General features: G+C 41.1%; 1 protein-coding gene and 1 long non-coding RNA gene across 2 annotated transcripts; one reads left to right on the top strand and one right to left on the bottom strand.

Moving 5' to 3' along the window:
• The first annotated feature begins 1141 nt into the window (after nucleotides 1-1141).
• Nucleotides 1142-8368, top strand: LOC135542386 (zinc finger protein OZF-like). Its single transcript, XM_064969313.1, has 2 exons — nucleotides 1142-1711; nucleotides 6955-8368. The coding sequence occupies exons 1-2, from the start codon at nucleotides 1378-1380 to the stop codon at nucleotides 8130-8132; spliced, it is 1512 nt and encodes a 503-aa protein (XP_064825385.1). The 5' UTR covers nucleotides 1142-1377; the 3' UTR covers nucleotides 8133-8368.
• A 72-nt stretch (nucleotides 8369-8440) lies between these two features.
• LOC135542409 (uncharacterized) lies at nucleotides 8441-21328 on the bottom strand. Its single transcript, XR_010456065.1, has 3 exons — nucleotides 20790-21328; nucleotides 10994-11085; nucleotides 8441-10167 (listed from the first exon to the last, which is right to left on the bottom strand). It is a non-coding gene; the product is annotated as an uncharacterized LOC135542409 (long non-coding RNA).
• Between the last annotated feature and the right edge of the window lie 5979 nt (nucleotides 21329-27307).

The following is a 27307-nucleotide window of genomic DNA, read 5'->3' as shown; positions in this document are numbered from 1 at the left end:
TTCAAGATAAGATCTACACCTGTAGATCTACACCTTCAGCGAATGTGACAAATACAATTTGATTTGATTTGATTTGATTAGTTTGGTATTGGTTTGACAGTGCAGGCGACTGCCTTATTATTTATAAATCAGTCAGCCATTAAACATTTCCCCACTGAATGGGAAAGAATGAATGGGGCCATGTATTGTGAGATTTTTAGTGAAAACCTCCTTCCATCAGCAAGGGCATTGAAGATGAAACATGGCTGGGTCTTTCAGCATGACAATGATCCCAAACACACCGCCCGGGCAATGAAGGAGTGGCTTCGTAAGAAGCATTTCAAGGTCCTGGAGAGGCCTAGCCAGTCTCCAGATCTCAACCCGATAGAAAATCTTTGGAGGGAGTTGAAAGTCCGTGTGTCCCAGCAACAGCCCCAAAACATCACTGCTCTAGAGGAGATCTGCATGGAGGAATGGGCCAAAATACCAGCAGCATTGTGTGAAAATCTTGTGAAGACTTACAGAAAACGTTTGACCTCTGTCATTGCCAACAAAGGGTAAACTTTTGTTATTGACCAAATACTTATTTTCCACCATGATTTGCAAATAAATTCATAAAACAATCCTACAATGTGATTTTCTGGATAAAAAAAATATAATTTTGTCTGTCATAGTTTAAGTGTACCTATGATGAAAATTACAGGCCTCTCATCTTTTTAAGTGGGAGAACTTGCACAATTGGTGGCTGACTAAATACTTTTTTTGCCCCACTGTACATCTACATGATGTATTGTTACATACACCATGTAGGAGCAGTATAGACCTTGTCTGTTCATTATATACATCTACATGATGTATTGTTACACCACGTAGGACCAGTGTAGATCTACAGTATCTAGCTACTTATTTAGATTTAGTTTGACTTAAAGAAACTGCATTAAATGTGCTGTAGTAAACATTTTTTATTTGCACTGATCAATCAACACATTACTGTCTTTGTATGTCTCAATATAATAGTATTATTTCATTAAATCAATTTAAAAGAATTTTTGTCTGAAAATACAATATGATCCTCAACTGCATTTCCCCTCCAGTCAGCATACGGCGTTGTGCGTCTTTCAGGCGATGCTGCCAGCGTGACGTATAATCTAGTGGACGGTTCTTCAGAAACAGCTCGTTAACCACCTCTGTAGCTTGTTAGCCAACATAGCCGAAATATTCAAGCTATTTATACGCTTTCGATGTATATTAGCTACTGTGTTTTAGACACACTTCTGTTGTATCTACTTGTTAACCTCTTTAATTTAATATTTTGTATTAGTCAGCTATAGTAGCTGGCTGGTTAAGTTAGCACTAGCCTTGTCGCTAATGGTAGCTAGCTAGCTAACATCCCCGAACATGAGCTCCCTAAACTACTCCCCTTCTGTTAAAGAAGAGGAGGTCTACTGTACGGAGAAAGAAGCTTTGGGGCTGAACATCGTCTTGAAAGAGGAGAAGGAAGAGGAGGATGTCACAGTAAAACAAGTAGAGGATGAGGCTGTTACAGTGAAGGAAGAAGAGAAAGACGTGTTCAGAGTGAAGGGGGAGGAGGATGTTACTGTGAAAGAAGAGGAGGATGTTACTGTGAAAGAAGAGGAGGACGAGTATGCCGTTTTCGGAGTGAAGAAGGAAGGAGAGATTACTGTCACAATGAAAGCTGAAGTGGTAGAGATGGGAGATCTGAGAAACACCAGTAAGTACCGCCTTAAATATGTTTTTAACGTTGGATATTCGGAGTTGGCTCGTCAATACCTCTTCAACGGAGGGCCCTAGGATGATGACTGATATGTCTAGAATCAGACGATGTAGAGAGAAAGCTATCCCTTGTTTTCTCCGTTCTGTTTCCAAAAAGTGATTTAACATATATATTTGGGAAGGGTCTATCTGCTGACTGCAGACTGGGGGCACGGCATGTAGTGATTTTCGTGTAGTGATGATTTACTACACACCGTGCCCCCCCCAATAGTGCCATGCAAGAGTTGGGTTGGCTTCACCAACGATTGTGGATATACTGACAAGACGTCTCTCTGCCCGAACACGGGGAGTCGTTGTCCACAAAGCGGCACTGCGGGTCCTTTAGCTCGCGCCTACCATTTCTTTGGATTGGTGGATTCATCTTATTATTCTAATCTATTGTTTATATTCTATGAGGGTTGTTGATGTCAACTGCCTGTATTCAATGGAGAGAAATGCTAAGCTACTAGCCTCATGGCATGAATATGCATCTGGAGACAACTCCTATCGTGTTTTATTAGAACACACCGTTCTTACAAGTCCACCTGATAGAGGGTCATATCTGACAGAGATGAACACACCGTTCTATACAGTCCACCTGGTAGAGGTTAATATCTGACAGAGATGAAAATCTCTATAAACTTAGAAAGAGGGGGAGTCTAAAGCTGCAACCACTAGGATTGTGCCTTTTGGCTTCTGGACAACTAAATAATGTTGATATGAAAACCAATTGAACAGTAGAGAAATGGCATAGTGGTGGGTCTAATAGAACAGGAGAGAAATGACAGTGGACCCAGGTTTGAGTTCAGCTCAGGGCTACTCCCTGAATTCACTACACTGTGAATACAAGGGCTGGCCATCCATGAGGTCAAAATTATACACTGCTCAAAAAAATAAAGGGAACACTAAAATAACACATCCTAGATCTGAATGAATGAAATATTCTTATTAAATACTTTTTTCTTTACATAGTTGAACAAAATCACACACAAATGATCAATGGAAATCAAATTTATCAACCCATGGAGGTCTGGATTTGGAGTTACTCAACATTAAAGTGTAAAACCACACTACAGGCTGATCCAACTTTGATGTAATGTCCTTAAAACAAGTCAAAATGAGGCTCAGTCGTGTGTGTGTGGCCTCCACGTGCCTGTATGACGTCCCTACAACGCCTGGGCATGCTCCTGATGAGGTGGTGGATGGTCTCCTGAGGGATCTCCTCCCAGACCTGGACTAAAGCATCCGCCAACTTCTGGACAGTCTGTGGTGCAACGTGGCGTTGGTGGGTGAGCGAAACATGATGTCCCAAATGTGCTCAATTGGATTCAGGTCTGGGGAACGAGCGGGCCAGTCCATAGCATCAATGCCTTCCTCTTGCAGGAACTGCTGACACACTCCAGCCACATGAGGTCTAGCATTGTCTTGCATTAGGAGGAACCCAGGGCCAACCGCACCAGCATATGGTCTCACAAGGGATCTGAGGATCTCACCTCGGTACCTAATGTCAGTCAGGCTACCTCTGGCGAGCACATGGAGGGCTGTGCGGCCCCGCAAAGAAATGACACCCCACACCATGACTGACCCACCGCCAAACCGGTTATGCTGGAGGATGTTGCAGGCAGCAGAACGTTCTCCACAGCGTCTCCAGACTGTCACATGAGCTCAGTGTGAACCTGCTTTCATCTCTGAAGAGCACAGGGCGCCAGTGGCAAATTTGCCAATCTTGGTGTTCTCACAACCCCCACCTGTGGACGTCGGGCCCTCAATCCACCCTCATGGAGTCTGTTTCTGACCATTTGAGCAGACACATGCACATTTGTGGCCTGCTGGAGGTCATTTTGCAGGGCTCTGCCAGTGCTCCTCCTGCTCCTTGCACAAAGGCTGCTGGGTTGTTGCCCTCCTACGGCCTCCTCTATGTCTCCTGATGTACTGGCCTGTCTCCTGGTAGCGCCTCCATGCTCTGGACACTACGCTGACACACACAGCAAACCTTCTTGCCACAGCTCACATTGATGTGCCATCCTGGATGAGCTGCACCACCTGAGCCACTTGTGTGGGTTGTAGACTCCGTATCATGCTACCGCTAGAGTAAAAGCACCGCCAGCATTCAAAAGTGACCAAAACATCAACCAGGAAGCATAGGAACTGAGAAGTGGTCTGTGGTCACCACCTGCAGAACCACTCCTTTATTGGGGGTGTCTTGCTAATTGCATATCATTTCCACCTGTTGTCTATTCCATTTGCACAACAGCATGTGAAATGTATTGTCAATCAGTGTTGCTTCCTAAGTGGACAGTTTGATTTCACAGAAGTGTGATTGACTTGGAGTGACTGTGTTGTTTAAGTGTTCCCTTTATTTTTTTGAGCAGTGTAGTTTAACCAGATTGAGGCTATATAGTATATTCTAGAATTCATCCATGATGTCATAATGATAGTTTAACAAGGTTTCTAGGCTATATAGTATATTCTAGAATTGCCCGTGTAGATTTCCTGTGGGGGTCAAATTACTAGAGCTGTATAATATTCAGCATTTTTTTTTCATGCCATTACATCAATATAGCCTAACCAGAAGAAGAAACAAACTCTTCCCGATCCACCTCCTCCTGCTATCCTTCATAAATTCTGATGTTGCTGGTAATATGCTACACAAGCAGCCGGCAACCTGCATTTGGAGTGCAAATTTATCTTACCATTTCTACTGATCTGGTGCCAGATATGATTTTCATATGTTCATTTTACTGGAACAGTTTAATTTAATTTAGAATAGTATCTCAAAATCATTGTCTGTGATTAAACTACATTCTATCTCAATGAAAATTGTACAAATCTAAAAGTCACTTTTATTGCCAACTATGTAAAAAATAGCCTACATAAAGCCAACAGATAAAAACATTGCAAATACATTTCTTATAGATCACATGGCCTGTCAATAACGAACTTGAAACATTGTGTAAAATATTCTGGGCCCTCAGTTTCCCCTGCCTGTGAGTTATCCACCGACACAGCTGTAGGCTATTTGTGAAAGGGATAAGAAGTAATCAGGTATTTTATGACATTTCCACTGGATCTGCGCATTACATTTTTCCCTTTTGTGCCGGGTGGTTATCGAAAGGGCGAGAGCTGGAAATATTTTTTCAAATACTTTGAGGAGTTATTCTCATTTGTAATTGATTTTGATTAGACTTTGTTTACTTGCTGTTTTGAGGTGAAAAAACTGTGCTTTGAGAAGCTCCACAACTCATTAGTGGTGGTGCGTTAAGACAATCAGAAATACTATCAGACATCACCAAATGGGCACATTTATAGGCCTACATTTGTGTGCAGGCCAGGTAGATTAGTCCTACTTCAGTCGTGCGTCCTTACTCAACCCATTGACAGGAGTGTTTCAAACGAAAGATAATGAATACATTTACATAACTGACTCATCTTGCGGGGTCAGGTCTGGGTGGTCTGCCATGGGCCGTTTCATTTAGTGTCCGTTTGGGTCGGCTGGGGAATGATTTTATTTCCCCATAGTATGCTACCTCAAGTTGACCGACTGAAAGCCAACTTTGACTATAATTTGAGTGTACCTTTGACTATAATTACTGTTCCCTGAAGGAGGGGATACGAGGTACAACACCTGTTTGGCCCCGCCCCTTCCTGGGTCAGTGAAGAGCGATATTAAATTGAATATGACCTAAGGCTCGTATTTCTGTGTTTATTATAATTAAGTCTATGATTTGATATTTGATAGAGCAGTCTGACTGAGTGGTGGTAGGCAGCAGCAGGGTCGTAAGCATTCATTCAAACAGCACTTTCCTGAATTTGTCAGCAGCTCTTCGCAATGCTTGATGCACAGCTCTGTTTATGACTTCAAGACTATCAACTCCCAACATTAGGCTGGCAATACTATAGTGCCTATAAGAACATCCAATAGTCAAAGGTATATGAAATACAAATAGTATAGAGAGAAATAGTCCTATAATAACTCCTACCTAAAACTTCTTACCTGGGAATATTGAAGACTCATGTTACAAAGAACCACCAGCTTTCATATGTTCTCATGTTCTGAGCAAGGAACTTAATATTAAACCTTAGCATTTTTACATGGCTCATATTGCACTTTTACTTTCTTCCCCAACACTGTTTTTGCATGATTTAAAACAAATGGAACATGTTTCATTCTTTATTTGAGACTCAATTTATTTTATTGATATATTCTATTAAGTTAAAATAAAAGTGTTCATTCAGTATTGTTATAATTGTTATTATTACAAATTCATTCAGTATTGTTATAATTGTTATTATTACATATATATATATATATATATATATATATATATATATATATATATATATATATATATAAAATCGTCTGATTTAATTGGTATCGGCTTTTTTGGTCCTCCAATAATCAGTATTGGCGTTGAAAATTCATAATCGGTCAACCTCTACTATGTTACTGTTTGTTCAACACCTAGTGTACAAACCCTAATTGTCAGGCTGATAGAAAAGCTAGCCAAAGAGCATTTTACTGGTTGAAGTGTTTTTTTAAGTATAAAGCAGTTGATTTGCGACAATAGCACAAACATATAAAGCAGTAGATTCAAGCGAGCCTTACAATTATAATCCAAAAGTAATGTGAAGTGCCCTCATAAGCAACCTGTAAATGGAGGCTATTGTTGCTGTCAGCCTACGAGAACACCCCTGAGTTTTTCCCCACGGTGGTGAATTAGTGAATAGACACAGAGCTTAATGAGTTTCCTTCACTAGCACTCCTGATTTAGCACTGATGGTGTGCTGTAATATTCAAAATACAGTGAAAAATTCTAATCTTCGCTCACCATTTTTTTCCCCATGCAGATATACTACATCCTCATTAGCAGTGAGGACTTTCTGCAATCAAATTGTATGCACATTGACCTCGTGGCGCAATTTTAGCAAACACAGAAATGGGCCTTTATTGGGACCAAAAGTTGTCTGGCAAATTGCTTAGGATTTCAACAACTTTAGTAATTTATTTCTAGTTACCATTAATGTGAAAACAAGACAAAATATGACTCGTTGCCAACTTGACTGTCTTAATTGTCAAATTTAACAGATGTCAATTGTTGTACAACTTCATGGGTATGCTCTGGGCATCACCTTGTACCTCAAATAAACAATGGATTTCTGCTGTTGTGGGCCTTTAACCATCTCACTTTGTCATTCACACAGGAGAGAGAGGATCTTCTGGGGATCCTCAACAACAACATGATGCTGACGAAGCAGAGAAAAGTCTATCCAGATCAGGACTCCTCAAGAAACACCAGCAGAGACCCACAGGGAAGAAATCTTACTGCAAATCGACATCAGAACTTAAAATACTCCAGCGTGTACAAACTGGAGAGACATCTCACTGCAGCTCTGACTGTGGGAAAAGAGTCACCTCTTCAGTAGACCTTAAAATACACCAGAGAACACACACAGTAGAGAAATCTTATGTCTGTGATCAATGTGGGAAGAGTTTTACTGAGTCACGCATCCTGAAATCACACCAGAGAACACACACAGGAGAGAAATCTTATGGCTGTGATCAATGTGGGAAGAGATTTACTCAACCAGACAGCCTGATAGTGCACCAGAGAATACACACAGGAGAAAAACCTTACAGCTGTTATCAATGTGGGAAGAGTTTTACAACATCTAGCCATCTAATTGTACACCAGAGAACACACACAGGAGAGAAACCTTATGGCTGTGATGAATGTGGGAAGAAATTTACTGCGTCAAACGCCTTGACAGTGCACCAGAGAGTACACACAGGAGAGAAACCTTATAGCTGTAGTCAATGTGGGAAGAGTTTTACTCAACCAGACAGCCTGATAGTGCACCAGAGAATACACACAGGAGAGAAACCTTATATCTGTTATCAATGTGGGAAGAGTTGTACTACATCTAGCCATCTAATTGTACACCAGAGAACACACACAGGAGAGAAAGCGTTTAGCTGTGATCAATGTGGGAAGAGTTTTGGTACATCTAGCCATCTAATTGTACACCATAGAACCCACACAGGAGAGAAACCTTATAGCTGTGGTCAATGCGGGAAGAGTTTTGGTCAATCTGGCCATCTGACAGTGCACCAGAGAAGACACACAGGAGAGAAACCTTATAGCTGTGGTCAATGTGGGAAGAGTTTTGGTCAATCTGGCCATCTGACAGTGCACCAGAGAAGACACACAGGAGAGAAACCTTATAGCTGTGGTCAATGTGGGAAGAGTTTTGGTACATCTAGCTATCTGACTATACACCAGAGAACACATACAGGGGAGAAACTTTATAGCTGTGATCAATGTGACAAGAAATTCTCTGATAAAAGACATCTGATCAAACATCAGAAAATACATACATGAAGGAATTGTTTCATGATATTAATTAAATATCCCATCTAGCAAAATGTAATTGAAAAGAAGACTATGCTCAAAGTCCAATATTCTTTCGATGGTAGTTGAACGTTGAAAATATGTATTTTCGGGTCGTTTTTTTTCAATGACTTGAAAACAACTTAATTTTAAAGTACTTGCAGCCTATACACATGGGCACAGTATAATAAATTGGTTTATAATCAATTTTATTAACAATCTTACATCACTCCAGTATTTATTGACAACATTCAAGTGCTAATTGTCTTTATTCCACTACTGAAGAAGCATGACTCAAATCACCTCATAAGATACATATTTTATTATTCCATGCCTCACCATTAAGTTAATTATTGCCACTACATATTAACAAAGGGGTGTACATTTGGTTTTGATATTTCATATTTACAATTCATGTAACATTTAGTAATAATTATTTATGCAACCAACTGACAATTTTTGGGTACAATTATATTGACATTGTTACCCTGCTTTCATAATGTCAGGGTTAATTCTCAGATGTGCCAACCCAAATCTACTAGATGAACATTGGGGACTGGACTCCGATCCAACAACATGCCTATTGAGTGAGTCCTGAAAAGAGAGAGAAGCTCTGCAGTGAGGTGGAAAGTTACTACGGATATCGCAGGAGTTTCCTCTTGAAATCAGACATGTCCGTGGTAAGGACAACTTGGTTGCTGATTGTCTCAAGGGTTGGCAGTCAAAAATATTTGTGTTGTGCATTTAACTAGTGTGTTACCATGGATCACAATTTATTTTGACACGCTTTTCCGTGTTGGAGATGAGTTTTATCTCTTATTCTTTTCTGTATTTTTTGGAAACTGCACTGTTGGTTAGGAGCTCGTAAGTAGGAGTTCCAGTGTTGTATCCGGCGCATGTGACTAATACAATTTGATTTGAGTTTAGTTTGGGCTAGAAGCTAGTGAGTTTTAGGAAGACGAGAGTTCTAGAAGCTAGTGAGTTTTAGGATTCTATGGAAAGAAAAAGGATAAAAAATTATATGATTGTATATTATTATTTAGAAATACGTGTTTTTTTCTTGTTTTTAATTGTTGACAGCCAGTTGACACTATGTTTATATTGTAGAAGGTGAAGCTTTGTAGTTGATTATAATGAGAAATGGAAGTTGTTTTTTGTTGGTGGTGAGCAAACTTGTCCAACAAAAATATAGGATATGTTGGTTGTCTTAAAGGGGAAGTGTTACAGGCTTTGGTTTTTCCTTTTATATTTTGAGGTTGGATGTTAGAGCATAGGAAAGGGGGATACCGAGTCATTCATTTGAATGCAATCAAATGAAATGTGTCTTTGGTGCACTGATTGGTGTCACCTCGTTAGTCAGTATGTGTTACACCTGTCCTGGCTTGTCCAGCTCATTAGTGGGAAGGTGTTTCACCTGAGCTGGTCCAGGTTCTATTTAAGAGTGTCTGGCCCAGTGCTCCAGTTGTCTTGATAGATGAGGATAGTCAACACCTTTATTTTAACCACCTTTTTGGTTTGTGTCCTGTCTAAGTTTGGTGTGTGTTTGCCTCTTCTTGGACAGATTTAGTGAGTCTCGTTGTGGGTGTCTTTTAGGTCCCAGTTGTTGTTACTAGTCAACTTTCATTGGACACTGTGAGTGTCTTTCAGAACCCCTTATATTTGGGGGTTGGATATTGTATCCAATTAATATTTTAATCAATTGCATTTCCTCATTAGTCATTCATTTGTCAGTCTTCTATTTTTTATCCTCATGTTTGTGTACTAAATATTTATTTTCATAGTTTTTTATTTGTTTTTTCCTGTCTGAAATGTGCTGTATAAATAAAGCTTGATTTGAACAAATTAACCCAATGAACAATCAACAGACTCAGAAACCGACAGAAAAACAGTATCACTTTTCCAGCCTGCTGAAGGCATGGTGGAGTGGTAAACACCACCCCCGGCTGTACCAGGGGCTTGAGGTGGTCTCCCACAGCTCTGATTATGTCATATTCTGTGGCCTTGATGTTCTGTTTCTTGACTGCCCCTGCAACACAAGCACATTTAGTCATATTATATAAAACACTCAAAGTAATGGATATGGAGCATCTACAGCCTCAGTTGCACCCAAATGTGACTTCTGTCATCTGATCACTCCAAGCTGCATTAGGTCTGGTTGCACAAAAGTCACAATGTGCTGCATTAGGTTTAGATCTGCAAGGATGGGCATTGTGTTCGGAATTTGAGTATGGCCACCGACTATGCATCAGCAATGTAAAGAGATGTGGGGAAAAGTACATTTGACACAAATTAACTTCATTTTATCAAAGAACAAATGTGTGTGCCTGAGGGGAAATCCAATTTCATACAGCCAAAAGGGGTGAGAAATTACACCCATATCAGTGGACAATTTGCACTAATGTAAATAAACATAGGTGATGGAACATATTCCCTTTTGCTTACGTGATGAACCCCTGTACCTGTACACGGCCAATCTGTAAATAGCACCCGACTACCTCATCCCCATATTATTACTTACCTTCTTGCTCTTATGCACCCCAGTATCTCTACTTGCACGTCATCATCTGCACATCTATCACTAGTATTAATGCTAAATTGTAATTATTTTCGCCTCTAGGGCCTATTTATTGCCATACCTCCCTACATTTGCACACACTACATAGATTTTTAAATAATTATTTTGTGTTATTGACTGTACGTTTGTTTATGTGTAACTCTGTGTTGTTGTTTGTGTCACACTGAGAACTAAATGAGAACTTGTTATCAAATGGCCTACCTGGTTAAATAAATAAAAATAATAATAAAAAAGGGGACATACATATTTACCATCTAAACCATGTGTGACCTCTCACCTCTCTGGCTGTAGAAGTGTTCTTCATAACCAGTCCCTCAACAGCTCTCTGACTGAGCTCCACCCTCACTGGGTCTTCATAGGAGAGGAAGGCTGAGAAGGGATGGAAGGATGAATGGATCAGTCAGTCAAGAAAGTGTAGAGCTGCTGTCTGACAAATTCACTATTTTAGTAGTTCATTAATGTATTTTCAGGTAGAGAAACATTTTTGTGACATCCCTAGCCCATTGAAGTTAAAGAAAAACTAACAGGTCTGTGAGAGCTGTAATTCTTACTGGTTGTAGGTGATCAAATACTTATGTCATGCAATAAAATGCAAATTAATTACTTAAAAACCATACAATGTGATATTCTGGATTTTTGTCTCTCACATTTAAAGTGTACCTATGATAAAAATTACAGACCTTTACATGCTTTGTAAGTAGAAAACTGAGATTAAATGATAAAATGTCTAAGAAACACCAGTCTCTATTCAAAGTGTACAATTACTTTGAAATTCTATTATTTCCTTGGGAAAATTATGAAGAGTTATAATCTTAAATTGGCTCGTTACTCAAATATGTTTATTTTTTTATTTAACGTGTTCATAGGAAAAATTATTAGTTCCCTGGGGTTATGGTCTTTGAGTAAATACACAAATGTGATTTGTTCAGTCTGCATATAGAAGGGGAAATATATGTTAACAAGGGATGACAGTTACTCCAAAAGGTTTATGATATAATTACTGGGATAATTTCATTTTGTGTTTCAACTCAAAATGTGCAACATTGGGATATTGGAGTGTGGGTTTTTGTGAGGGTTATGTTGATAACCACATAATCTGTAAACTCGTCTGAGAGATCGGCAGTAGAATAAGGGAGTTATCATGGAAGGTGACGTCAGAATGCTTTAATGCATGGGAGAGATATTTTTATCACAACAAGTGTGTGTGAAGCTCAAACGCACCTTACTGGCTGAAGAGTGAGGGATAACTGTGTCTGATGACCTGTGAACTATATCTGAAATAGACATGCTGGAATGATGAGTGTTGAATTAAGAAGGTTATATTTGAGTTAAAGTAAACACTAAGGACTGTTATTCTGAATTTGGGTTGGACAATTTATACAACTTTTTAGTTATGATTTGAATATAGAACTGTTTAAATTTACTAGGCCTCGGGAAGCTCTGGAAACTAATCCTGAGACAGGGAGGTCGACAGAATTTACAGAATTTTAGACTAACGTTTTGTTTCTTTTGTTTTATTATGTCATTAGAATTTTAATGTTAAATTGTATTGATATAATTAATTGAATAAAATGTTTATAGTCTGTTTTGTGATAACATCCAAGGATGGAGAAGAAAGAGACCAACATAATACGGGCATAGAACTAAACGGATGGATGTTTTCCCCAGGTTTAGTTACACAACTTCCGGCACCGCCAGAGATGGCAGCCTGGCTTCGCGTTCCTAGGAAACTATGCAGTTTTTTGTTTTTTTACGTGTTATTTCTTACATTAGTACCCCAGGTCATCTTAGGTTTCATTACATACAGTCAAGAAGAACTACTGAATATAAGAGCAGCGTCAACTCACCATCAGTACGACCAAGAATATGACTTTCGCGAAGCGAATCCTGTGTTCTGTCTTTCACCCAGGACAACGGAATGGATCCCAGCCGGCGACCCAAAAAAACGACTTCATAAAAGAGGGAAACGAAGTGGTCTTCTGGTCAGACTCCGGAGATGGGCACATCGTGTACCACTCCCTAGTATACTTCTCGCCAATGTCCAGTCTCTTGACAACAAGGTTGATGAAATCCGAGCAAGGGTAGCATTCCAGAGGGACATCAGAGACTGTAACGTTCTTTGCTTCACAGAAACATGGCTCACTGGAGAGACGCTATCGGAGTCGGTGCAGCCAGCTGGTTTCTCCACGCATCGCGCCGACAGAAACAAACATCTTTCTGGTAAGAAGAGGGGCGGGGGCGTATGCCTTATGGCTAACGAGACGTGGTGTGATCACAAAAACATACAGGAACTCAAATTCTTCTGTTCACCTGATTTAGAATTCCTCACAATCAAATGTCGACCGCATTATCTACCAAGGGAATTCTCTTCGATTATAATCACAGCCGTATATATTCCCCCCCAAGCAGACACATCGATGGCTCTGAACGAACTTTATTTGACTCTTTGCAAACTGGAATCCATACATCCTGAGGCTGCATTCATTGTAGCTGGGGATTTTAACAAGGCTAATCTGAAAACAAGACTCCCTAAATTGTATCAGCATATCGATTGCGCAACCAGGGCTGGCAAAACCTTGGATCATTGCTATTCTAACTTCTGCGACGCACAGAAGGCCCTGCCCCGCCCTCCTTTGGGAGAAGCTGACCACGACTCCATTTTGTTGATCCCTGCCTACAGACAGAAACTACAACAAGAAGCTCCCACGCTGAGGTCTGTCCAACGCTGGTCCGACCAATCTGATTCCACACTCCAAGACTGCTTCCATCACGTGGACTGGGATATGTTTTGTATTGCGTCAGACAACAACACTGACGAATACGCTGATTCGGTGTGCGAGTTCATTACAACGTGCGTTGAAGATGCCGTTCCCATAGCAAGGATTAAAACATTCCCAAACCAGAAACCGTGGATTGATGGCAGCATTAGCGTGAAACTAAAAGCGCAAACCACTGCTTTTAATCAGGGCAAGGTGACCGGAAACATGACCGAATACAAACAGTGCAGCTATTCCCTCCGCAAGGCAATAAACAAGCTAAGCATCAGTATAGAGACAAAGTAGAATCTCAATTCAACGTCTCAGAAACAAGATGTATGTGGCAGGGTCTACAGTCAATCACGGATTACAAAAAGAAAACCAGCCCCGTCACTGACCAGGATGTCTTGCTCCCAGGCAGATTAAATAACTTTTTTTGCCCGCTTCGAGGACAATACAGTGCCACTGACACTGCCTGCAACCAAAACATGCGGCCTCTCCTTCACTGCAGCCGAGGTGAGTAAAACATTTAAACGTGTTAACCCTCGAAAGGCTGCAGGCCCAGACGGCATCCCCAGCCGCGCCCTCAGAGCATGCGCAGAACAGCTGGCTGGTGTGTTTATGGACATATTCAATCAATCCCTATCCCAGTCTGCTGTTCCCACATGCTTCAAGAGGGCCACCATTGTTCCTGTTCCCAAGAAAGCTAAGGTAACTGAGCTAAACGACTACCGCCCCGTAGCACTCACTTCCGTCATCATGAAGTTCTTTGAGAGACTAGTCAAGGACCATATAACCTCCACCCTACCTGACACCCTAGACCCACTCCAATTTGCTTACCGCCCAAATAGGTCCACAGATGATGCAATCTCAACCACACTGCACACTGCCCTAACCCATCTGGACAAGAGGAATACCTATGTGAGAATGCTGTTCATCGACTACAGCTCGGCATTTAACACCATCGTACCCTCCAAGCTCGTCATCAAGTTCGAGACCCTGGGTCTCGACCCCGCCCTGTGCATCTGGGTACTGGACTTCCTGACGGGCCGCCCCCAGGTGGTGAGTGTAGGCAACAACATCTCCACCCCGCTGATCGTCAACACTGGGGCCCCACAAGGGTGCGTTCTGAGCCCTCTCCTGTACTCCCTGTTCACCCACAACTGCGTGGCCACGCACGCCTCCAACTCAATCATCAAGTTTGCGGACGACACAACAGTGGTAGGCTTGATTACCAACAACGATGAGACGGCCTACAGGGAGGAGGTGAGGGCCCTCGGAGTGTGTTGTCAGGAAAATAACCTCACACTCAACGTCAACAAAACTAAGGAGATGATTGTGGACTTCAGGAAACAGCAGAAGGAACACCCCCATATCCACATCGATGGAACAGTAGTGGAGAGGATGGTAAGTTTTAAGTTCCTCGGCATACACATCACAGACAAACTGAATTGGTCCACTCACACAGACAGCATCGTGAAGAAGGCGCAGCAGCGCCTCTTCAACCTCAGGCTGAAGAAATTCGGCTCGTCACCAAAAGCACTCACAAACTTCTACAGATGCACAATCGAGAGCATCCTGGCGGGCTGTATCACCGCCTGGTACGGCAACTGCTCCGCCCACAAACGTAAGGCTCTCCAGAGGGTAGTGAGGTCTGCACAACGCATCACCGGGGGCAAACTACCTGCCCTCCAGGACACCTACACCACCCACTTTAATAATGGGAATTGATGGGAAATTATGTAAAATATATCACTAGCCACTTTAAACAATGCTACCTAATATAATGTTTACATACCCTACATTATTCATCTCATATGTATACGTATATACTGTACTCTATATCATCTACTGCATCTTTATGTAATACATGTATCACTAGCCACTTTAACTATGCCACTTTGTTTACATACTCATCTCATATGTATATACTGTACTCGATACCATCTACTGTATCTTGCCTATGCAGCTCTGTAACATCACTCATTCATTTTTCTTTATGTACATATTCTTTATCCCCCTACACTTGTGTGTATAAGACAGTAGTTTTGGAATTGTTAGTTAGATTACTTGTTGGTTATTACTGCATTGTCGGAACTAGAAGCACAAGCCTTTCGCTACACTCACATTAACATCTGCAAACCATGTGTATGTGACAAATAAAATTTGATTTGATTTGACAAGTAGTGGTAATTTATTGCGAATATGCAGTTATTATATTTTATTTTTCTCTTTTTCTTGGTTGGTCAATTTATTTTTGTTTTGTGGAACATAAGTGTGTAGATTATTCCTGAGGAGGGACTGTTATAAATTGACTAAAATTGATTTGAGAATGTTTTAGTATGTATCAAACTATGGAGGGAAATTAAGAGTAGTGATTTATGTGTTATGGAAACTGCATTGGGGATCTGAGGGTGCTCATACATGAAGGTTATGGTAGCAAAGGGGTGTTATTTCTAGATACTATGTATATTATTAGAGAAGATACCTCACAGAAAAGGAAGGACAGCTGGCTGTGTAAAATATAGGGATATAAAATATAGGGACAATTCTAAAGTAAATTGAACATTACACATACCTAAATAATGGTAAAAGTGATAAGTGGTGGCATTTTGGATACTATAGTAAACGTTTAAGAAACTTATGACTTAGAGTTTTGCTAGGATTGGATATTCTTCCAACTGGAAGACACTTGACTGATTACATGTTATTCTTACAGCAGTTGCTGTAGGGACCATCATTTGGCTATCATTATGTATAAGTATATCAATGGCAGGAGGCAAGGTATTTGAGACAGAATGTTTACATAGGGCTGTTATTTAAATATTACGAATTAGTAATCTTGCTATAAGAAGAAAGTCTGTTGTCAGGAAATAACCTGTGTGTTAGTGTGTATGTCCTCGGGAAAAAACTGAAATAACCAAGGGCATGGGCTGAATTCTGGAGACTGAGTGTACATCAAGATACACCAGACTGGGGTATATCATACAGCACCTGCAGTGGTAAAGATCGTCATGTCTCTTTTCGGTGGGTGCATAATTCTCACAAGAATTAAGGTCCGTCCAGCTGAATAATGGGTGAGCTTGAAAACACCCTGACAGAGGAACCGAAGAGAGAGAGAGAGAGAGAGAGACTATATAACACTGTAGACATACTTGGTTGAGTTTGGGAGCTACTTGCTTTATTGGTTAATGCATCATGTGAAAAAAGGATAGATGTTAGGGTAATTGTACTCTAAACAACATGTTGAAGGCATTGATGTGAAAGCATATACAGTGTTGAATTACTTCAAGAAGAGATCATGTTAATTAAGGATATGCACATGCTTATCAGTTGAAATGGAGCAGATGGGAAACAAAGTGAAAATTACATGATTTGGGAACACCTCTCAGAACCTGGGGCCGAAAGCGGAAGACTGGGTGGAAGCACGAGTAAGCTTTTTAGGGGTTTTATTTTTGTGGAGTCCAGCAGAAAAGTATCCTGGAGGCATAGAGTCAGGTGAAGAGAGAGCGGGAATTGTCATGGTCTCAGATATCGGTATTTGTGAATATATTTATGCATAACATATCACATTGTTAATACTGTTATGTTTTGTTTTTTGCTTTCCAAGTCTTATGTTTAGGAACCAGAAGGAGAGGGTTTCGCCAGCTTCAGCTGGAATGTCAGTTTGTTGTGTGATGAGGGATGGAAGTAAGAGGGTGTATGGTGTAATCATAGAACAGAGGTCATAAGTCTCTGAGTTTGAATGCCTCACAGAAAGAAGGCAGAAACCTGAACCAGGACGAGAGGTTCCACGTCTGATGATCCAAGGGGACCAGAAGGACCTCTCCCAGTGATACCAGGAGATCTAGTCTACGTTCGAGTGTTCCGGAGGAAGTAGGATCAATCGAGGATAGAAGGACCCTACGAGGTGACCAGAACAACATTAACTGCTGTCCAGGTGAAAGGAAGCAACACTTGGTACTATCTAACCCACTGGTCATGAAAACGCAGAGAATGCCGATACACCAAGTGGGTGTCCAAAGGGAACGGGAACAGAGGAGATCGAGACGCCATGGAGGAGCCAAGAAATCATCAGACCAAGTGGAAACCAGGATATGACGGATGCACTGCCTGATGCACCCAGAAGAGGACAAAGAGAAAATGCTGGAGAAAAAACCTGCAAATAACTAACATTCTTTCTTGAATATCCAGAGGGTCCGGGGTTGGGGGAGAGTGACATGCCTGCTACTCCTAATGACATACCTGGTATGGCAGACCTCCCTGACGGAAGCCCTCTGCAGTGGGACCCCGAAGTACAACCTACAGAATGGGAACGACTCTTCCCTGAAATCAATGCCTTTCCAGATGGAAGCCCAGTCCGGTCAGAGGAGGGAACCCCAGTGGAAGGAACATAAGGGGAGTCCCCACAAGGAGAAGGAAAAGTCTCGCAGGCTGAAGAAGAGGGGGATTTCCCCACAATTAACTTTTCAGCTCTTGAATGAACCCCTTAACAGACAATTGAAGTTAGAACAACAAAAGAATAATGACATTATTGACATGCCAAGAGCAACAGTGAACACTGGTACAGAAACAACAAACTCATGCACAAGAAGTATGGTGGAAGCAGGAATAGAAGAGAAGAACCAGCCGGACAATCTAAAAAGACTGACAAGGTTAGAATCTCTGTTCCACCTCAACTCATAACTGAAACAGGAGAACAGAAGTCAATATCAATCAAAAGGATCAAGCCTCTACCTGAGATTGCACTCTGTGGATGGACACACAATCAAACAAAGGGAGAAGTAATTTGGGACCCGAAAGGATGTGACATGACGTTAACCAAAGATGTAGACGAGTGGGTGCTCACCATGAATAAGAGTGAACCAGTTGAAGATGAATAATTAATAGTTGAATTAGCAAGAACAAGATTGACTGAAGGGAGTAGCACCACAGTCATTAGACTTGGCCCTACGCCGATACCTGAACAGGAAGAAGCCGAAGAAGAGGTGGATCAAGGAGCAACAGCCAACAGACACTCTCTCCTGAATATCTAGAGTCCAGGGATGGGGAGGAGTGACATGCCTGTTGCTCCTGATGACACACCTGCTCTGGAGGTACCCCTGACGGAGATGCTGTCCAAGGGAATGGTGAAACGATGACAGGAGAATGGAAAGGAGACTTTCTTGTCATCAACTTCTCCGTCCTCACGTGGTCTTTCTAAGAGACAGTGAACCAGGACCGATGAAGAATGATAGAATGGCCTTGACAGCAACAGCAACAAACCTAGAAAAAATGGTAAAATCATCTCCCACTAGAGACTAGTACACCAACTAAGACAATAGCAAGACCACAAGAAACTGGGTTGATGCAGAAGATCTGTTACCTGGGGTAGCCATAATGAAGAAACTACCCCAGAATCAAACATTGAACCAAAATGTAGAAAAGCAGTAAAGAATTACTTGTATAAGTGGGCTCACAACAGTACACAACAGCTAAACATAGGATGGACAACTGCATTTTGTGTAGCAAATCACCTTTGTCTGATCTTTTAATAGTACATGAACTTGCATCATTTGAAGAATGTGTTAAATGGAAAATGTTCATTGTATTCAGACAAAATACTACATTCCTTGTGTAACATAGAATGCAGGTTGGCATTAGGTAGCTAAAGGCAGAAGTGAATTAAATAAAAAATGTGTTGGGAGAACATGAATGTGCAACATATGACATAAGAACTGAATAGAATGCTCCTCATAATGTTAGGTTTACTATTGTAAAAAGTAAATATGAATGTTTCTACAGCTATGGAGATAATGGGATGGATGTGGAAAACACTACAGTTAATTGTTAAACTATTTGGCTTTTAGAAACTGCAGGAGTTAGTAAATTTGATAAAATAATGATTGTGAATCACAAAGGTAAATGTGGTAGTATAACTCAAGTAACATTATCTCTTAAAATGTTAAAGGATCAGGATTAAGGAATAGCTGATAGTTTCTGGATTTGTGGGCATACTACATGCTCATTGCTTCTTCACAGTATATTGGTTTATTGTAAGTGTCTTATTTTTGTTTCTGACTGGATCTTTTACTGCTATCTGTGTTATTGAGTGGAGATGTTTGGTTCAGTTGGGTTGTGTACCTTATTCACATTCATTTCATATTCTATTTGTATGTATATAGTTGATGTTATTTTGCCTCCATCCTTCTTGGTGTTCTTTAAGTGTTTTTGTTTGAAACAGTTTTGTCTCAGAGGAGGGATTATGTAGGAGCGAACCATTAAGGAGAGCAAAAGCATTAAATATAAATAGGTCTAGGTGCCGGGCTGAAGTAGCAAGGACATGCACATTAAGAGAAGATGACACCCAGGCTTTATGACACCCAGACTATAATCTATTTTTGAAAGAGTACATTAACCAAGACCATACGAACATTTATGACAGCTGGACGTACTATGGTCAGCAGGATACAGGAAGAAAGATGGAAGCAAGATAACTGATGACTAACACGTGAAACATAAGCATGCAATGCATACATTATTTTTAGGGCGTGAAAAGGGTTCTACCATCGTTATAAACTAACTAAAAGCAGTTGTCCGGCAGAGTAGCCTAGTGGTCAGAGCATTGGACTAGTAACCGAAAGGTTGCAAGTTCAAATCCCCGAGCTGACAAGGTACAAAATCTGTCGTTCTGCCCCTGAACAGGCAGTTAACCCACTGTTCTTAGGCTGTCATTGAAAATAAAAATTTGTTCTTAACTGACTTGCCTAGTAAAATAAAGATTAAAAAATAGCATTAGTGGGCGTGAACTAGCTCTGAGATATGGAGAAAGGTCAAGGGAAGCTATTTTTATAGATAGAGGGAGGGGACTCTATACGTTATGCAAAGACAGAATCCTATAAAGGCAGGACTCTGTAATATGAGAATTGGGTCTCTTTCCATGGAGGGGCTCGGCCCTGTTATGTTTGTGATAAGGTCCTTCCATGGATTGGCTCAGTTTTGCTACTTTGTATTAAAGTGTATATTGAATTCACAAGTTCTTGTAAGAGTGTTATATTTCTGAGACGATTCTCAACGACAGTCCCAAAATGGATGTAACAACTGCTGATTGCCCCTTTAAGACCACATATTGGGATAATCTAATAGGAGATATTGAGGAATAAAGTATTTCAGGAATTGTCATTGGATGCATTTGATCAATTGTTAACGTTTTGTTGATGGTCCACTCTTGATTTTCTACACGTTACAGTGTAGCTTCAGCCATTCCTACAGAACAACATTAAAGTGTAGAACCCCTTCACTGCATATTGGTTCAACGACTGCAGAGACGGTACTTACTGGTGTGAAACAGATCTCCAACATCCTCCTATTCTTTCAATGTGACAGTATTCTCCCCCTCCTCTTTCACTCCAAACACTGCATCCTCCTGTTTCACTGCCTCCTCTCCTTTTACTGTAACATCCTCCTCCTCTTTCACTCTGAACGCGTCTTTCTCTTCTTCTTTCACGGTAACAGCTTCACCCTCTATTTGTTTTTGTATTGTAACATCCTCCTCTTCCTCCTCCTCCTTTTGCGAGAGCTTCTTTCTCCGTCCAGCAGACCACCTCTTCTTTAACGGGAGAGTGAACTCATGGTCGGAGATGTTAGCTAGGATTAGCAACTAGCCTCGTTCTAAGCAAACTTAGCAAACCAGCTAGCTGACAAACAACGTAAATATATAATTAAATGGGCCAACAAGTACATACGACAGAAGTTTGTTTAATACACAGCGACTAATATACACCGAAAACAGTGTAAAGGTTGTGAATGTTGTAGCTATGTTTGCTGGAAAGCTACCGAGGTGTCGAACAACCTGTTGTTGTTGAAGGAGCATCCCGTCCACTAGAATATACGTCACAATGGCAGCGTCGCCTGAACCTAAAAGACGCACATCGTCATCTGCTGACTGGAGTGGGCAACTGGAGTGAGGAGTGAGGAACCAAAAGTTTATTTTTCATTTATTCAGTTTAATATTATATTAAGTCGTTCAAAGAGAAGCATGTGTTGATTGATTCGTGTTTAATGAGGGAGAATTTAAAACAAACTTTACACCCACTACATATTTGCATTTAACCATACTTCTGGCATGGATCATTTTGACTCCAGAGGCATATCTTTTATATATCATAGCCAAAAATGTGGTTTATTAAATTCTTCCAATTTTCATGACTTTGTCAATCAACTTGTTCTTAATAAATCTAAATCGTGGTTTAGTGTTTCTGTATCAATATGGACATTTAACAAATTCAAATCCCTTGGAGTCATTTTGACCCCAGCCAAAAGCACCTTTGATAAATAGGATGTTTATTTCAAATCAAAATCAAATCGCATTTTATTGGTCTTATACACGTGTGTAGCAGATGTTATTGTGTGTGTTGCGAAACGCTTGTGTTTCTATCTCCGACAGTGCAGTAATATCTAACAAGTGATATCTAACCATTTCACAACATATACCCAATACACACAAATCTAAGTATATGAATCTAGGTTTCTCTGTAGACATGATCCATCCCACCAGAGGGTGGAAGGGCTCCTGTATCAGGGGTTTTGACCAGATAGACACCTGCAGACACACAGTATAGTGCCTCCCATGTACTCTCCTAAGATTGGACTTTTCTATACCACGTATCACGTGACTGTGTACAAAACTGCCAATGGTAGAAAACTCTGCCAGCGGTTGAGAATTCTGCCAGAGGTAGAAAACTCAGCCAGTGGTATACAGTGCATTCGTTAAGTATTCAGACCCCTTAACTTTTTCCACATTTTGTTACGTTACAGCCTTATTATAAAATTGAATAATTTGCCCCCTCATCAATCTACATACAATACCCCACACAGGCATCACAATACCCCATAATGACAAACCAAAAACTTTTTTTTCAAATGTATTTACTTAAGTATTCATACCCTTTGCTGTGAGACTCGAAATTGAGCTCAGACGCATCCTGATTCCATTGATCATCCTTGAGATGTTTCTACAACTTGATTGGAGTCCACTTGTGGTAAATTCAATTGATTAGACATGATTTGGAAAGGAGCACACTTGTCTATATAAGGTTTACAATGCATGTCAGAGCAAAAACCAAGCCATGAGGTCAATGGAATTGTCCATAGAACTCTGAGACAGGATAGTGTCGAGGCACAGATCATGGATTCCCATTAGTTCTTGTCAAGGCAGCAGCTACTCTTCCTGGGGTTTATTATGGATCCCCATTAGTTCCTGCCAAGGCAGCAGCTACTCTTCCTGGGGTTTATTTTGGATCCCCATTAGTTCCTGCCAAGGCAGCAGCTACTCTTCTTGGGGTTTATTATGGATCCCCATTAGTTCCTGCCAAGGCAGCTGCTATTCTTTCTGGGGTTTATTTTATTACATAAAATTATGCAGCCACCACCATGCTTGAAAATATGAAGAGTGGTAGTCAGTGATGTATTGGATTTGCCCCAAACATAACACTTTGTATTCAGGATATAAAGTTTATTTCTTTGCCAATTCTTTTTACAGTTTTACTTTAGTGCCAACAGCCTCTCTTTTCTCTCATGTGATTTCAGGTCCTCTGACTGGGAATCTGTGTTGCAGTTTTACTTTTCATTGCAAAGAGGATGCATGTTTTGGAATATTTTTTTCTGTACAGGCTTCTTTCTTTTCTCTGTCATTTAGGTTAGTATGTGGAGTAACTTCAATGTTGTCGATCCCTCCTCAGTTCTCTCATATCACAACCATTAAACAGTGTAACTATTTTAAAGTCACCATTGGCTTCATGGTGAAATCCCTGAGCGGTTTCCTTCCTCTCCAGCAACTGAGTTAGGAAGGACGCCTGTATCTTTGTAGTGACTGGGTGTATGGATACATCACCTAAAGTGTCATTAATAACTTCACCATGCTCAAAGGGATATTCAATGTCTGCTTTTTTTAAACCAATCTACTAGTAGGTGCCCTTCTTTGTGAGGCATTGGAAAACCTCCCTGGTCTTTGTTGTTGAATCTGTGTTTGAAATTCACTGCTCGACTGAGGGACCTTACTGATAATTGTATATGTGGGGTACAGAGATTAGGTATTCATTCAGAAGTCATGTTAAACACTAATATTGCACACAGAGAGAGTCCATGCAACGTATTATGTGACTTTTTAAGCAAAATCTTTACTCCTGAACTTAATTAGGCTTTTAATTACATTTGTAAACATTTCCAAAAACGTAATTCCACTTTGACATTATGGGGAATTGAATCCATTTTAAATTCAGGCTGTAACACAACAAAATGTGGGCAAAGTCAAGGGGTGTGAAAACTTTCTGAAGGCACTGCATATATAACCCCCCCACCCCCCACCAAGCAATCTAATAGCATCAGTAAAATCTGTTGAAATAAATCCACAGATAAATATACCTAACATAGTACAGTTAAACAATACATCACAATACATACATCAGAAATAGTTACACATTATAGAGATCCATTCTTGGATGTACAGGTCTGTTGGATAAACGTTCAGAAATGTCCGCTGCTGATTTTTTCCAGGTGTTCATAGCGGACACCCTGGCCCTATGAATCCTGGCCGTGGACAAATTCTCAGTCAAAAACATAAGTCAGAACACAGCTTCTCTATTCTCTCATGTGATTTCAGTTCCTCTGACTGGGAAAATGTATTTTCACAATGAGAGCAGTGGTATGTCTTCTCCTCCTGTGTATTAATATGTTAGAAAGGCTTTTCTCCTGTGTGTTTTATCTCATGCTTTTTCAGACTCCCTGACCACCTACAACTCTTTTCACACTGGGAACATTGGAAAGGCTTTACTCCTGTGTGTTTTCTCTCATGCGTTTTTCAGGCTCACTAACCACCTAAAACTGTTTCCACAGTGAGAACAGTGATAAGGCTTCTCTCCAGTGTATATTCTCTCTTGCTTTTTCAGGACCCATAACCACCTAAAACTCTTTCCACAGTGGGAGCAGTGGTGTTGGTTAGGCGTCTCTGGGTCTGTTTCCTCTAAGGAACTCTTCCCGCTGTCAGAGAGAGTCTGGTCTCTCTCCTGCCAAAGACAAACTGATTATTTAGTTAAACAGAGAGACCTGAATGACACCTGCATTAAATAAAATTGTCTTCCTATGAGGTTTAATCTAGACTATATCCATCAATAACCTGAGGTCAGTTTTCACGACATTACATAATTAAAAATAAACTTGGTGACGGTGAGATTAAAATATTTCTCAGGGAATGTCTTGATGTCATAATAAGAGCTCTATAATACTAGATAATGTCATGTTTATAGGCTGAGCAAATCTCTATAATAATTGATAATGTCATGTTTGTAGGCTGAGCAGAGCTCTATAATAATAGATAATGTCATGTTTTAGGCTGAGCAGAGCTCTATAATGATAGATAATGTCATGTTGTAGACTGAGCAGAGCTCTATAATAATAGATAATGTCATGTTTATAGGCTGAGCAGAGCTCTATAATAATAGATAATGTCATGTCTATAGGCTGAGCAGAGCTCTATAATAATAGATAATGTCATGTTTATAGGCTGAACAGAGCTCTATAATAATAGATAATGTCATGTTTATAGGCTGAGCAGAGCTCTACAATAATAGATGTAATATTTAAAGGCTGAGCAGAGCTCTATAATAATAGATGTAATATTTAAAGGCTGAACAGAGCTCTATAATAATAGATAATGTCATGTCTATAGGCTGAGCAGAGCTCTATAATGATAGATAATGTCGTGTTTATAGGCTGAGCAGAGCTCTACAATAATAGATGTAATATTTAAAGGCTGAGCAGAGCTCTATAATAATAGATCATGTCATGTTTATAGGCTGAGCAGAGCTCTATAATGATAGATAATGTCATGTCTATAGGCTGAGCAGAGCTCTATAATAATAGATTATGTCATGTTTTGGTCTCAATGTAGACTTTGATCTGAAGCCATTCTTGTGATTATTGTGATTTTGCTATACATTGTAAATGTTTGTAGGACTATGTATATATATATATAAATTGTATCTATTAAGGGATGCTATCCATTCATGTCTTTGTATGTTCTTATATCTGAGAATTAACCAATGATATCAGGCCACACCCGGGCAATGATAACAGGTGTTCTACTCCGCTAGCCAGCACCTCTCCTAAACAGGTGTGCATTTCTTTCGCCTCTAGATTGGATGCATTGATCCATTGTTAACGTTAAGACTGTATTTACTGGTGTTAATCCGATCTTCAGTCTCCTGTTCTTCCTCCTCTTTCACTCTGAACGCGTCTTCCTCTTCTTTCACTGAAATGTCTCTCTCTTCTTCTTTCACTGAAACAGCCTCACCCTCTACTTGTTTTTTTTTTACTGGGACATCATCCTCTTCCTCCTCCTCTTTCACATCAACGTTCAGCCAAAGAGCTTCTTCTTCCGTCCAGCAGACCTCTTCTTCAGCAGGAGGAGAGTAGCTTAGTGAACTCATGGTCAGGGATGTTAGCTAGCTAGTTAGCATTAGCTCAGGGCTAAGCAAATTTATCCGACTAACAACGTAAATATTACATTAAATGGGGTAACTAGTAGATACGACAGAAGTGTGTTCAAAACACAGTGGCAAATAGACACTGGTGTAGTCTGAAGGGCTTCAATGTTTCTGCGATGTTTGTTATGGGTGTAAGTGATGCTATCTGGTGGTAAATGTTAATTACTGCAACTCCAGTGTTTTACCGGTGTGCTTGAGATTGTAATGTACTGAACAAGACTGGTTACTCGCATCAATGCCTCTGTCTCTGTAATGGCTGTCGTCGGGAGAAAGAGAGGACCAAAGCGCAGCGTCGTTAGTTTCTTATTGAAAAGATGAACACTGAACACTTCAAAAATAGAAAACCACAAAGTGACAACCGAAACAGTTCTATCTGGTGCAGACACACAAAGACTGAAAATAACCACCCACAAAACACAAAGGAAAACAGGCTACCTAAATATAGTTCTCAATCAGGGACAACGATTGACAGCTGCCTCTGATTGAGAACCATATCAGGCCAAACACAGAAATAGAAAATCATAGAAAAACGAACATAGACAACCCACCCAACTCACGCCCTGACCACACTAAAACAAAAGACAAAACAAAGGAACTAAGATCAGAACGTGCCAGTACCCCGCCCCCCCAAAGGTGCGGACTCCGGCCGCAAAACCTAAACCTATAGGGGAGGGTCTGGGTGGGTGTCTGTCCGCGGTGGCGGCTCTGGTGCGGGACGTGGACCCCACTTCACCACAGTTTTGGTCCGCCTCCGTGGCCTCTTTACGAGTGGCGACCCTCACCGCCGACCTCCGACTGGGGACCCTAGCCATGGGTCCCGAATGGATGGGAGATTCCAGCAGCACCGGACAGGCAGGAGACTCCGGCAGCTCCGGAGTGAAGGGCGATTCTGGCATCGACGGCGTGACAGGCGGCTCTGGCGGCGGCTCGGGACAGACGGGAGACTCCTGGCAGCTCGGGACAGACGGGAGGCTCCTGGCAGCTCGGGACAGACGGGAGGCTCCTGGCAGCTCGGGACAGACGGGAGACTCCTGGCAGCTCGGGACAGACGGGAGACTCCTGGCAGCTCGGGAAAGACGGGAGACTCCTGGCAGCTCGGGACAGACGGGAGACTCCTGGCAGCTCGGGACAGACGGGAGACTCCTGGCAGCTCGGGACAGACGGGAGACTCCTGGCAGCTCGGGACAGACGGGAGACTCCTGGCAGCTCGGGACAGACGGGAGACTCCTGGCAGCTCGGGACAGACGGGAGACTCCTGGCAGCTCGGGACAGACGGGAGACTCCTGGCAGCTCGGGACAGACGGGAGACTCCTG

The sequence above is a fragment of the Oncorhynchus masou genome, chromosome 6 (assembly GCF_036934945.1).
Source record: "Oncorhynchus masou masou isolate Uvic2021 chromosome 6, UVic_Omas_1.1, whole genome shotgun sequence".
In the NCBI taxonomy this organism is placed as follows: domain Eukaryota; kingdom Metazoa; phylum Chordata; class Actinopteri; order Salmoniformes; family Salmonidae; genus Oncorhynchus; species Oncorhynchus masou.
The sequence above is the reverse complement of the archived record's forward strand: the minus strand, read 5'-3'. Positions and strand labels throughout refer to the sequence as shown.

Coding starts and splice junctions, on each gene's coding strand:
- LOC135542386 (XM_064969313.1), top strand. CDS start 1,378: ATGAGCTCCCTAAACTACTCCCCTTCTGTTAAAGAAGAGGAGGTCTAC. Junction 1,712..6,954: donor GGGAGATCTGAGAAACACCA/GTAAGTACCGCC, acceptor TCATTCACACAG/GAGAGAGAGGATCTTCTGGG.